Source organism: Monosiga brevicollis, genomic scaffold (assembly GCF_000002865.3).
Source record: "Monosiga brevicollis MX1 MONBRscaffold_32 genomic scaffold, whole genome shotgun sequence".
Lineage (NCBI taxonomy): Eukaryota > Choanoflagellata > Craspedida > Salpingoecidae > Monosiga > Monosiga brevicollis.
This window is the reverse complement of record NW_001865069.1, coordinates 438,745-449,280: the sequence shown is the minus strand read 5'-3', so window position 1 is coordinate 449,280 and position 10,536 is coordinate 438,745. Positions and strand designations below refer to the sequence as shown.

At 53.5% G+C, this 10,536-nt stretch overlaps 1 protein-coding gene across 1 annotated transcript; it reads left to right on the top strand.

The window, feature by feature from the left end:
- Window positions 1–230: 230 nt before the first annotated feature.
- MONBRDRAFT_44371 (uncharacterized protein) lies at window positions 231–4,422 on the top strand (the record flags this gene model as incomplete). The annotated part of the gene is made up of 12 exons (XM_001749687.1): window positions 231–377; window positions 1,060–1,152; window positions 1,270–1,494; window positions 1,618–1,683; window positions 1,775–1,888; window positions 1,980–2,115; window positions 2,201–2,307; window positions 2,439–2,513; window positions 2,602–2,616; window positions 2,862–2,930; window positions 3,048–3,127; window positions 3,224–4,422. The coding sequence occupies 12 exons, from the start codon at window positions 231–233 to the stop codon at window positions 3,252–3,254; spliced, it is 1,158 nt and encodes a 385-aa protein (XP_001749739.1). The 3' UTR covers window positions 3,255–4,422.
- Between the last annotated feature and the right edge of the window lie 6,114 nt (window positions 4,423–10,536).

Genomic DNA, 10,536 nt, shown 5'->3' with positions numbered 1-10,536 from the left:
CCACCCCGCTTTCATTGCCGGTCCACGGCCTCAAGATTCATCTCATATTTCCCAATCACTTGACTCTCCCGCCGCATCAGAATCAAGGCGGGGTTGGCCAGCTGCCGTCAGAGGTCAGTGGGCTCTTTTCGCGTCGAGCCCTTGCACGCACATACACTTTGACATCGGATGCGCCAATGTGCGGGCATGTGTATGCTCACTTGCTCGGTCGCCGTCATTAGGTTCAGGAAATGACGCGCTTGAAACAAGTGACTGAGCAAGAGCTCGTCGTGGATGCCCAAGAATTGCTGCGCAGTCGCCAAGAACTCAAGGATCGCTTGGCTCAGTGCTTGCCCCATGTGAGCGACAACGTCCGAGACGTTGCTCAAACCCTACAGGTACAGCTGTTGCTCGCCACATGATCCATCGCCTCTCAGCCCGGCGGTGCGCTAATCTTAACCCCGACCCCTTGGCACAGCTTTGGGAGCAAACCCACAATGCCAAGCAGGATTCCAGTGCCAGCATGACGACCCCGGAATTTACTGCTGCCCGCAAGCGATGCGGTATGTCCTTGCGCTGGCACGATCCTGCAAAAAGAGAGCAAATGAAGCTTGGATCATGCTTTGGCGCTCAATCTTGGGAACCCAAATCGTTATTTTGGTTAGTTGCTCTCATCCGGACAATTTGTTTTTTCTGCAAACCATGTTTGGCACGGCCTCTTTTAGAAACTCTCGCTTCGGGTATTGTCCACGTTTACCAACAAGTGCGCCAGCACGTATTGCTTCAAACGCAACTGCCTCTGAATCAGGCCGCTGGTATGTACTTTCGTATCGCGTCTTGTCTCGTGTCCGCCTCAATGGCCCACCTCACCGAGATGTGCGACTTTTGGCGCAGAAACGGAGCTGGTCAACACCATGCTGGCCTATATGGACGTTCTCGGTCGCCTGCTGAGCTCGTTCGTTTCATCGATTGGCCGATTCGCTTGCTTGTCGCTTGCGTTCCTCTGCTTGTTGATCATTATTGATCATTGTTCTGACTTTAATGCATCATATGTCCAGGGCCTTGGTGGTCATCTCTCAGCCACCCAGTGTACTCAAGACGCAGACCAAGTTTACAACCACGTGCGCGTTTTTGATTAGCGATGCGCTGGCACTCTTCCTGGATCCCCCCACGGTGAGTCATCGTTCCTAATATTCAACGTACCGCATGTTTTGCGGCCATTCGCAGCCCGGCCATTATCGCGCTCTCTCATATGATGCTTCACAAATGTGGTTCACTACCACCGCCCAGGTCACGGTCAGCGTCATCAACGAGAGTCAGGCCATTGACGTTAATGAGCGCAACCAAGCCGGCCTTTCTGGTTTGCAACGCCAGGACGCAGTAGGCGAGAGTGGAGGCTTGCAGAACAACCAAAAGGTGCTGGGCAGTGCGTCGGCTGACGGCGTCCTTCAAGCTGCCTTTAAAACATTGTCTCTCAAAAAGATTCGTCGCTCTGACAAGGGCGAGTCTGATGTGGTGCGTCATGGCTCAAAATATCGTCCCCCCTCTCATCCTCTTTTTGCCGGGACAAAGTTTTCTTGTCGTTCTTCATCTTGCACTCATCAACCGTCTTATTTTTTTTTTTTTTTTTTAAAACAGAGCGTGACGGACGAAAAGTTTAGCCTGTGTTATTCCCTAACGCTCACTTTGAGTCAAGGCGATGTGGTATGTGGGCTTTGGCTGGTCTCGACTGCACCGTGACCTGCGTTTCGTGTTCTTTCTCACACACCCCGTGACGCCCTCCCTCCGCATAAAGGTCTTGAATTTGCACAAGCTATCGGCCCCTATCGTCGTCGTGGTACATGGCAACCAGCTTCCGAGCGCCGAGGCTACCATCATGTGGGATCGGGCCTTTGCCCTGCCCGCTCGCGTATGTTCTTGGTTGGCTAGCTTTTGTCGCCTCCCGCTGCACAATGTGAATATCGAGTTCTTATCGCACCAATTGCTGTTCGTGTGGATAGACGGGATTCCAAGTCGACGCGGTGGTGCCCTGGAACAGGGTGTGCCACGCGCTGTCGGCCTACCATAAACACCAAGTCGGCGTCAGCCTCAACTCGGATCACTTTGTTTTTCTATCCCAACTCGCAGGCCAATCCCGTATGTACCATCGATGGATTTCCTTCTTAATGTTCCAAGTGATGCTTCGACTAATGCTGGTTGCCTCTGGCTTGGGCTGATGTAGCGGATAACATGGTTTATCCCTGGCCTCTTTTGGCCAAGGAACCGCTGGCGGGTCGCACCTTCTCGCTTTGGGAGTGGTTCTACAACATTTGCGAGCTGAGCCGCAAAGTCAGTCTCTGCCCCTTACTTGTACCGCTTCTTTGAACCTTTATTGCAACTCCCACATGCATTGTGCCACCTCGCCTCGCCTCATCCAATCTCACCTCGCTCCATGAACGTCACCCTTCGCATGGACGCAGTTTCTCAAGCCCGTGTGGGAGGCTGGTCTTATTCATGGCTTCATCAGCAAAGATCGCAGCGAGGAGTTGATGATGGTCGGTGTTTTGTCCGTTTTTTTCTCGTTTTCCTCTTAAACGATGCTCGTTCCTTCAGCTTATCGGACCTCGGTCGTCTGTCCCACAGGACGCTAGCCCTGGCACTTTTGTGCTCCGATTTAGTGCCTCGATGCTGGGTGGCCTTAGCGTAACGTGGATCACCGTCGATGAAGATGGGGACCGACAGGTACGGTCACAACATGCGCCCTTTTCTTTTTTCTTCTTTTTTTTTTCTTTTTTTTTTTTTAACAACCTCCTCAAGCCTGTCCGTTATCTTGTGATTTGCTTTACGGGTTCTTTATATCATCTCTGATCACGCTTTGGCATCATGCGTGGTGGCAACTGCTTAGATTCTTCATCTGCAGCCATGGCAACTTAAGGACTTTGCCATCCGTAACTTGCCCGAGCGCATTCTTGGTGCGTTGTCTTGCATTTGGGATAAAAGCTTTGACAGCAACTGCCGCCGATGCATCGCTTCAGCTCATGCCAGGCACTACCGCTTCTCGATTGCCTCATCTGTCATTGGCGCCGTAGATTTGGATGACCTCACCCACCTTTACCCGGGTCGTCCAAAAGAAGATTCCTTTGGGCCCCTCATCACGCCCGTCACCAAGGTACATTCAAATCATGCAACCATTATCACGCCAACGCCATGGTGTCGAGAAGCCTCTGCCACCTTGCTCAACGTGCCGATTGCTTTGCTGTGACAGGTTGAAAAGAAAAAGGCGTCAGGATATGTGATGGCGGATATCGCCGCCGTCATCCGACAGATGAACACAGGTCTGCGCTTCGAATCACGCCCCCAATCCAGTCTGGATAACATGGACGGAGGCGGTCCGGCCAAGCGTAGCGTACGCCGTGACACCTCGCGAGCCTCGCACACGTCGGGCCGTGACGGCATGGACAGCCGTATGAGCAGCGCTATGAGCCCCGCTACACCCATGAGTGCTGTGGGTGGTGCCGCATCGTCCGTGCCAGTCGGATTGTCAGCCAGCGGCATGGGTGCGACCTCGCATTTGTCTCAGCCGCGCCATCAGGAGCAGCAACTGTTCATGCCTCAACAAGGGCAACATCAACACCAACAACAATCGCTTTCACAGCAGCCAAACATGGGCTATGGTGGCTATGCAGGTGCTGCCATGCATTCACACCCCCAGTCGGCTGGTATGCAAGCACAGTCGACATATGTGACGCTGCCAAGCAACCTGGGCAACATTGCTTCACTCAATCCCGCGTTGGCATCTGGCAACTTTGACTGGGCCAACATGGACGATTTTTTCATGGGTTTGCAACAAAACGTCCCTGCAGGTGCGCCGCCCACCACCTCTTCCTTTGAAGCCTTTACGTCCAGTTTGATTGGACGGGGTGGCATGAATCAAGGTCAACCCACCTCTTCTGCGCCGGCGCCTGGTGGCGGTTCGACGGCCGTATGAACCCGGCCCCCTTTGCTAGTCACCTGCGCGTTCCCTGCTCTCCGTTGCCCTTTGACCTTTTGCGCATCCACTATCCCTCTTTCTTTCTGTGTTGGTCTTTCAAAATGAGGGTCTTGTCTGTTGTGATCCCTGCTTGATACCCGGGATTGTTTGTTCATGATCATCAGTTCTGGATTTAAACCTGCCTTAGAGTCTTTTACTTGCTTCTTTCTGTTGCTGTTTCTGCTACTTTTTTACCCCCTCCCTACCTCGCCTCCAAAGTTTCCAGTTCCAGCGTGTTTGTGGATGAATGTGTGGCATGTTTTGTTTTGTTTGTTTTTTGCTTTTTACGTTTTGCATCGTGCAATGCCGCCTGCCTTACTTGTGTCGTTCCAGTCAGTGTTTTTCACCTTTGTGTTTGACTGCAACCCTTGCCTTTTTGTTTCTGTTTTGTTTTTTGGCCTCTTGCCATTCTGTCAATTTATCCCCATTCAGAACCTTTCGTAGAACCACTTGACGCACCCATTCAGAACCTTTCGTAGAACCACTTGACGCACCCATTCAGAGACCACTTGACGCACCAACGCCAAGTGTCTCATGATGATTGATAACAACATGAAACAAGGAAAAAAAAAAAAAAAAAGTTTTCAAAATTTGAAATTTCTGTGTTTTCTCACAACAACAACAACAACAGCAACAGTAGCAGCAGCAGCAGGACTACGCTGGTGTCAGGGTTGCCTGGGTATCGGTTGGCTGCCGCCTCACTGCACATGCCCTTTGTGTCTGCCGATTCGCGTATGAGCATGTGTCTGGATGGGTGACTGGCTTGGTGGATTGCCCTGACGGTGGGCTGCTGCTCTGGGACACAGCGGGGAAGGTGGCAAGGGCAAGCTTATAGGTGTCGCTGGTGACCATGGCACAGCCACGGCAAAAGCAGGCACAGGATGCACAGCTCACGGGCATCGTGCTTGACGTACGTGAGAGGCTTTGTTCGCCCAACAAGCGCCCCTCCTCAGTCTTATACGTGTTTTCAAAACCCAACAGTTTCTGCAAGTGGAGGGCTACAACGGGGCTGCACACGAGTTTGAGCTGGAGTTGCAGCGCCGCGGCATCGAGGCAAATGCAGGCTCACATACCGACTCTGTCTCGGCCCTTCACCAAGCGAACCTGTCCAAGGTAGTGTACTATTACTCTTGATGACTCTTGATGTACCTTGCATATCCTGTTGGTTCTCTGGCGACCCCAACAGCTGTCCAATCTATCGGCTACCTTCAATGCGCTCATGGTTCATATGCCCATGACAACGTGGGTTGTTGGTGTCAGGAGTTTCTCGCTGCTTTTGATCACGGCCAACATGCCGAGTTCTTTCGCTTGTGGCATAGCCATCTACCAGAGGTGTGTGGCAGTGACCTAGCAGCTTGAATGACCCGGTTCTGCTCCAACCCAGGGTCGCATGACAGGCCCTTGGTCTTCTGCCGTGGTGTTTAGGCGGTGCGCGATCACGATCAAACTTGCCTAAAACTCGAGTTTTATGTGCAAGTGTACCATGCCATCTTGCCCTTTCACACCAACCCACTTGCTCCACCTCAAGTCTGTACCGGCTCCAGGAACATGCTGACATGGCTGTCTGATCGTCTTCTCATCGAACCACCGTGGTCCTGCTAGAATCAAGACCCTCAGCTCAGCATGCAGCGCTTCAAGCAATTTATTGACAATCGAGGGCCCATGCTCAGGTAGCATCATGATTGTGTCTCATATCGCCCCTCTGCTTTTGGTGTGGTGAAATTCGATCTTTGAAGCATGCTCACCATGCCATGTTCTTCGCCGTGACTGGATCATGCACAGCAAGTCTCCCGAGTTTCTGCCCTATTATGGGCTGCATTACGTACCAGAGCCTCAAGATCACCCTTCCTTCCAAGCCGTGTTCTCACCCAACTGGCCCAGTGAGCTACGCTATCGGGTAGAGACCTTTCTTGCCAACAATCTTGCTGCCAGCCGTACCCCGCGTCTCAAGCTCGTTTACCAGGTATTCCTGTGCTCTGTTATCCAGCCACGAGGACATCAAGCGCCTCAGCTCACGGTTGCTGTGCTTGCTGGTCTCTTCAAATGTTTGTGTTTTAGGCATCGCAAGCCTCGCAGCAGCAGGGCCCCCAACGCGAGTACATTGAGGTTTGTTGCTGGCCCCCTGGCGATCTTCCAAGTGCTAATAAGGGCTGGTTCACCCTTGTGCAACCCCAATGTCGCCCAGACGCTGCAAGAGGCCTTGTCAGAGAAGGAAGACCGTGAAATGCGCCACATTCTTCAGTATGATCCACTCTATTGTCGCAGTTTGGCCGTGTTGTGTGGAAGCCTTTTTTGGTCCCTCGTGGCTACTGTTGAATTGGGTTTGACTTCTTGTTCCATCAAAATTTTGACTTGCAAGTAAATGCCTGTGTCTGTGTCTGTGTCTGTGTCCGTGTCCGTGTCCATGTCTGTGTCTGTGTCCGTGTCCGTGTCCGTGTCCGTGTCCGTGTCCGTGTCCGTGTCCGTATCCGTGTCCGTGTCCGTGTCCGTGTCCGTGACTTTCTTGCCAAGGCTTTGTGCACCGACTTTGATGGCATTTCTGCGGAAATCATGGGAACCATAGGTATAATCGTCTACAGGTCGAATATCAGTCGCTGTTGGCGGTCACTGGGGGTACGTGCAGATGCGCTATCCTCACCAGGAGCACGCCCGTGCGGAAGCTGCATGCCACGACGGCTGGCGTACTACACATTTATCCACAGAAGCTCATCGACATGCTCGTACCTACGCGTGTGCGCATGTACAATCCCGATGCCAATTTAGATCTTCTGAGCTTACTGGAGCTGACGCTGCGGGGTGAACCGCTGCATCAAGAGCATCTCCTCAAACTCATGGAGCGCGTTGCCAAAGCTCAAGTCGCCGCCTCCCTTGAGGTATGCCATATGTGCTCTTGTACCACTGGTTGGCCTGGTCAATTTATGCCGCACGGTTCTTGTTCGGCCACCCTGCAGGCTGGTGAAGATGGGCCGCATGTTGAAGCTCCTACCGACACCACCACGGAAGATGCCAATCTCCAACGCTTGCTCTTGCACGTAAAGCAAGCCTTATCAGCCCAAGACTTGCGGTTGGTGCAGAGCGCTTACCCTGGCGTCTCTTGCAGGGGTCTAGCTCTCACGGATTCCCATCATTCATGTTTAGGCATAGCGCCTTGCTATTACAGGCCATCCGCTGGCGTTTGGCCCATTCCGCTCCGGGCCGAGCGCGAGCTCGCCTCGTCAACCTCGTCTGCTCCAATGATCTCCTCGGTATTTCAAGCCAGGACCAGTCCTTGGTGAGTTGCAAATTGAATGTTGACAGTGCTGTGCTGCATACTTTTTCCCGCGTTTGCCTTCTCAACCTGAGACACGTTGCGACAGCTGGAACTGATGCTACGAAGCGACGATGTTTTTGTCCGTGACAACGCAGCACGGTACGTTGTGCACGGCGTCGGGGGCCGTCGGCGACCCCTATCAATCGTCGTTCTCAAGTTGCATGCAACTTGACCCAACCAGGTTGATCAATTTACTAGCATTTACCGCAGCTGGACGCGATTATCTGGCACAGGTTGGTGCTTGGGCAAGCATGCCAGCCCCAAATCATTGATGGCCACCTCCTGACTTTTTTTGTGCCGGTTCATAGAATGTCCAAGTGATGCCCGTCTTGATTGATCATCTCGAGGTGACGACGGAGGATTCATCGGCACGCCAGGGCGTCCTCGGTGCTCTTCAAAAGCTTAGCATGCGCCGCCACTGTCAGACGCGGCTCATGAAGCTCGGTGTGTCCCCTGATCCATGCACCAGAGGCATCATGGTGGGGCTGCAAGGTGTGCTTATTGTGCCGATGTGCGGACATAGGTTTTTTGGACTGGTTGCTTGAGGCCTTGGAGAACCCATCTGAGCTGAGTGATATTACGCTGGAACATGCTGCTGCTTCCTTTCTGAATCTGTGCCTTCGAACGCGTGGTAAAAACGAGCTCATGGACCAGCTGGAGCGTGTCCTCCGTACGTTGTGTTGTCTGATTCGCACGCTGCACTTGGCGTTCTGTTGTGTTTTGAATCTGCGGAAGGGTCCTGGCATGACAGCAACCTTGGTCTCCCTCATGTTATAGAGGTGCTGACCAATTTGGTCGAGCACGAGGTAGAGCAAGTGCGCACCTGCATCAACGGGTGTCTATACGCACTCTTTGCACGACCTCGTGCACGTAGCGTTGCTCGGGAACAGGGTCTGGACGAAGCCCTGGAGGCTCAGCAACGCGCCTGTTCTGAGAGCATGGCCGTGCAGCTTGGCTATGTTTTGGAACAGCTGCGGGGAGATGCCAGTGGTCAGTCACCCATTCATTCAAACTCCCGCGACCCTGGCCGCCTGAGAGGAGGCGTGCCCGACCCGGGCAGGAAGGAATGTTCGAGCGAATAAAGAGGCATCGATCAGTGAACAACGTTGCGGTTGTTCCTCATACCTCACGCCACGCTTCCGTTGACCAGATCCCACCGAGGCCGATGGCTATGAAACTGATGACGATGCTGTTGTTGAGGATGATGGTCCTGACCACGCATTGCCCGTGGCCAATGACATGGATCCGTTCATCCAGGATCTTGAAGAGGTGCTAGCCTGGCCCTATTGTTGTTGCAGCTTTAGTGCTGACTCAAAGTACTTTGGTGGTCCTCATGTGCTCATGTGTTGGTTTTCTCTGTGACTTGCCACTGACTAGGGTGAGGCCTTGCCCCAAAGTGAATTTGCACTTAGCGGTGAGGCATTACTGGACGAGCTGCTTCAGCCCAACCCCCGACCATCCTCGAGCAGCCGAAATGCTGAAGGGGCGGGGGGTGACTCGGCACCACCTCCAAGATCATCGTCTGGCCGGCCCCGCACAACCTCGTCACGACCATCGTCACAACGCAACAAGGTTACCGCTACGTCCATTGAAGAGCAGGCTTTGCGGCTATCGCAGGCCCTGCAACGGGTCAAGACGGCCAGTCGGCAGGCCTCGGCGGGTGAGCAACGACGATCGCGGCCGTCCAGCCACCGATCTGCAGCTGCGGCTTCTGCAGCCGCGTCACGGCCACGAACATCGACTTCACGTCACGGCCCTGTGGGTGACAATTCGCGGCATGGATCGCGCTCAGTCTCACGAGCTGGTACAGCTACTCGGCGAAGTGATGGAGACGAGAGGGAGGAGGAGGAAGAGGGTGCCACCCCCACACCAGCGTATGTTTGTGCCTGTCGCATGCGTTGGCTGCCAAAGTCTGGTCTGTGTCTTTACCACCTTGCTCAAGGTTGACTGATGGTGATTGGCTTTGTCCTCGTGCTTTTCATAGGCCGTTGCCAATGGATGATGAGGCTTCGGCACTTTTGCAATCAAAACTTGGTGGTGTGGTGGGTCTCTTGTCTGGGAGAGAAGCCCGGCTGTGCAGCATGCAACTTCCGGCTTTGGCTCACCTGGCTGTGGCGTTTGCTTTTTGCTGGGTTGTGGATTTGTGGTCAACTTCAGAAATTGACAGCTGCACAGCAACGACCAGCCCCGCCTTCAGACAAGGTCATGGCAGCCATGGGCACGGAGGGCGGTATGTAGCGCTCATGACAAGAAGATGATATTGTTATTCTATTGTTGAAGTGATCTGCCCTCGTGCTCAAGCCCCATTTGCACTTTGTAGATGCAAACGTGGACGAATACTATGCGGCTTTCTCGACGCGAACACGTGTTCCACGCACCCCACTTGATGGTCGCTCGGCCAATTGAAATTGATGTATCCTGATTGAATGCATAGATGGCAGAAGTCTCAGCGAGTGTTGTCGTTGTCGATGGTTGTCCAAGTTGGTGCTGTGCCCTTGCTTGTTACGTCCTTTTATTGATCCTTTCCCACAAAATCGCTTCCCCGCCGCCCGACTACGAAGAACCGCCCCAACCAGGAAGAAAATGAACCCCATCACCAGCAGAAGCCGTTCTCACTCACTCCACCGAACCTCTTTTGTTTGTTTACGTCTCCTTTCCGATCGTTTTTTCTCTGTTGGTTCTTTCTCTCTCAAAACTCTCTCTCTCAAACTCTCTCTCTCTCTCTCTCTCTAAATCTCTCTCTCTCTCTCTCTCTAAATCTCTCTCTCTCTCGAAATCTCTCTCTAAATCTCCCTCTCTCTCTCTCTCTGTGCTTTTTGCACGCGCAACACCAACAACAGCCGGCGGAAACGTTCCAGGCAGAGAGAGAAGCAGCGACGAAGAACGGGGTCGGGTTTGCGGCTGGCGCTTGTGCGGCTGTGCAGGCCAAGATTTCTCAGGCTGCGGTGCAGCGCAAGGGCCACGCGGCACCCTTGTCCTCTAGCTTGTGTCAAAACGCAGCCACTCGCGCATGCGCCTGGCTGCTCGACCTTCACCACGCGCAGTCCTTTGCATGCTGCTGCCGGTCGCGCCGGGAGGACCATGTCAAGCGGGTGACCATCTCCCTGTCGTTCCTGACAAGAATACTTTGCCCAAACCTGAAACAGCCGCCGTCCCTGGCTGACTGACGAGCTGCAGGCTCCCTTTCTCCATTGCCCTTCTTGGCCACCACGGTCGCTGGTGCTTGAAATCGAGCGCC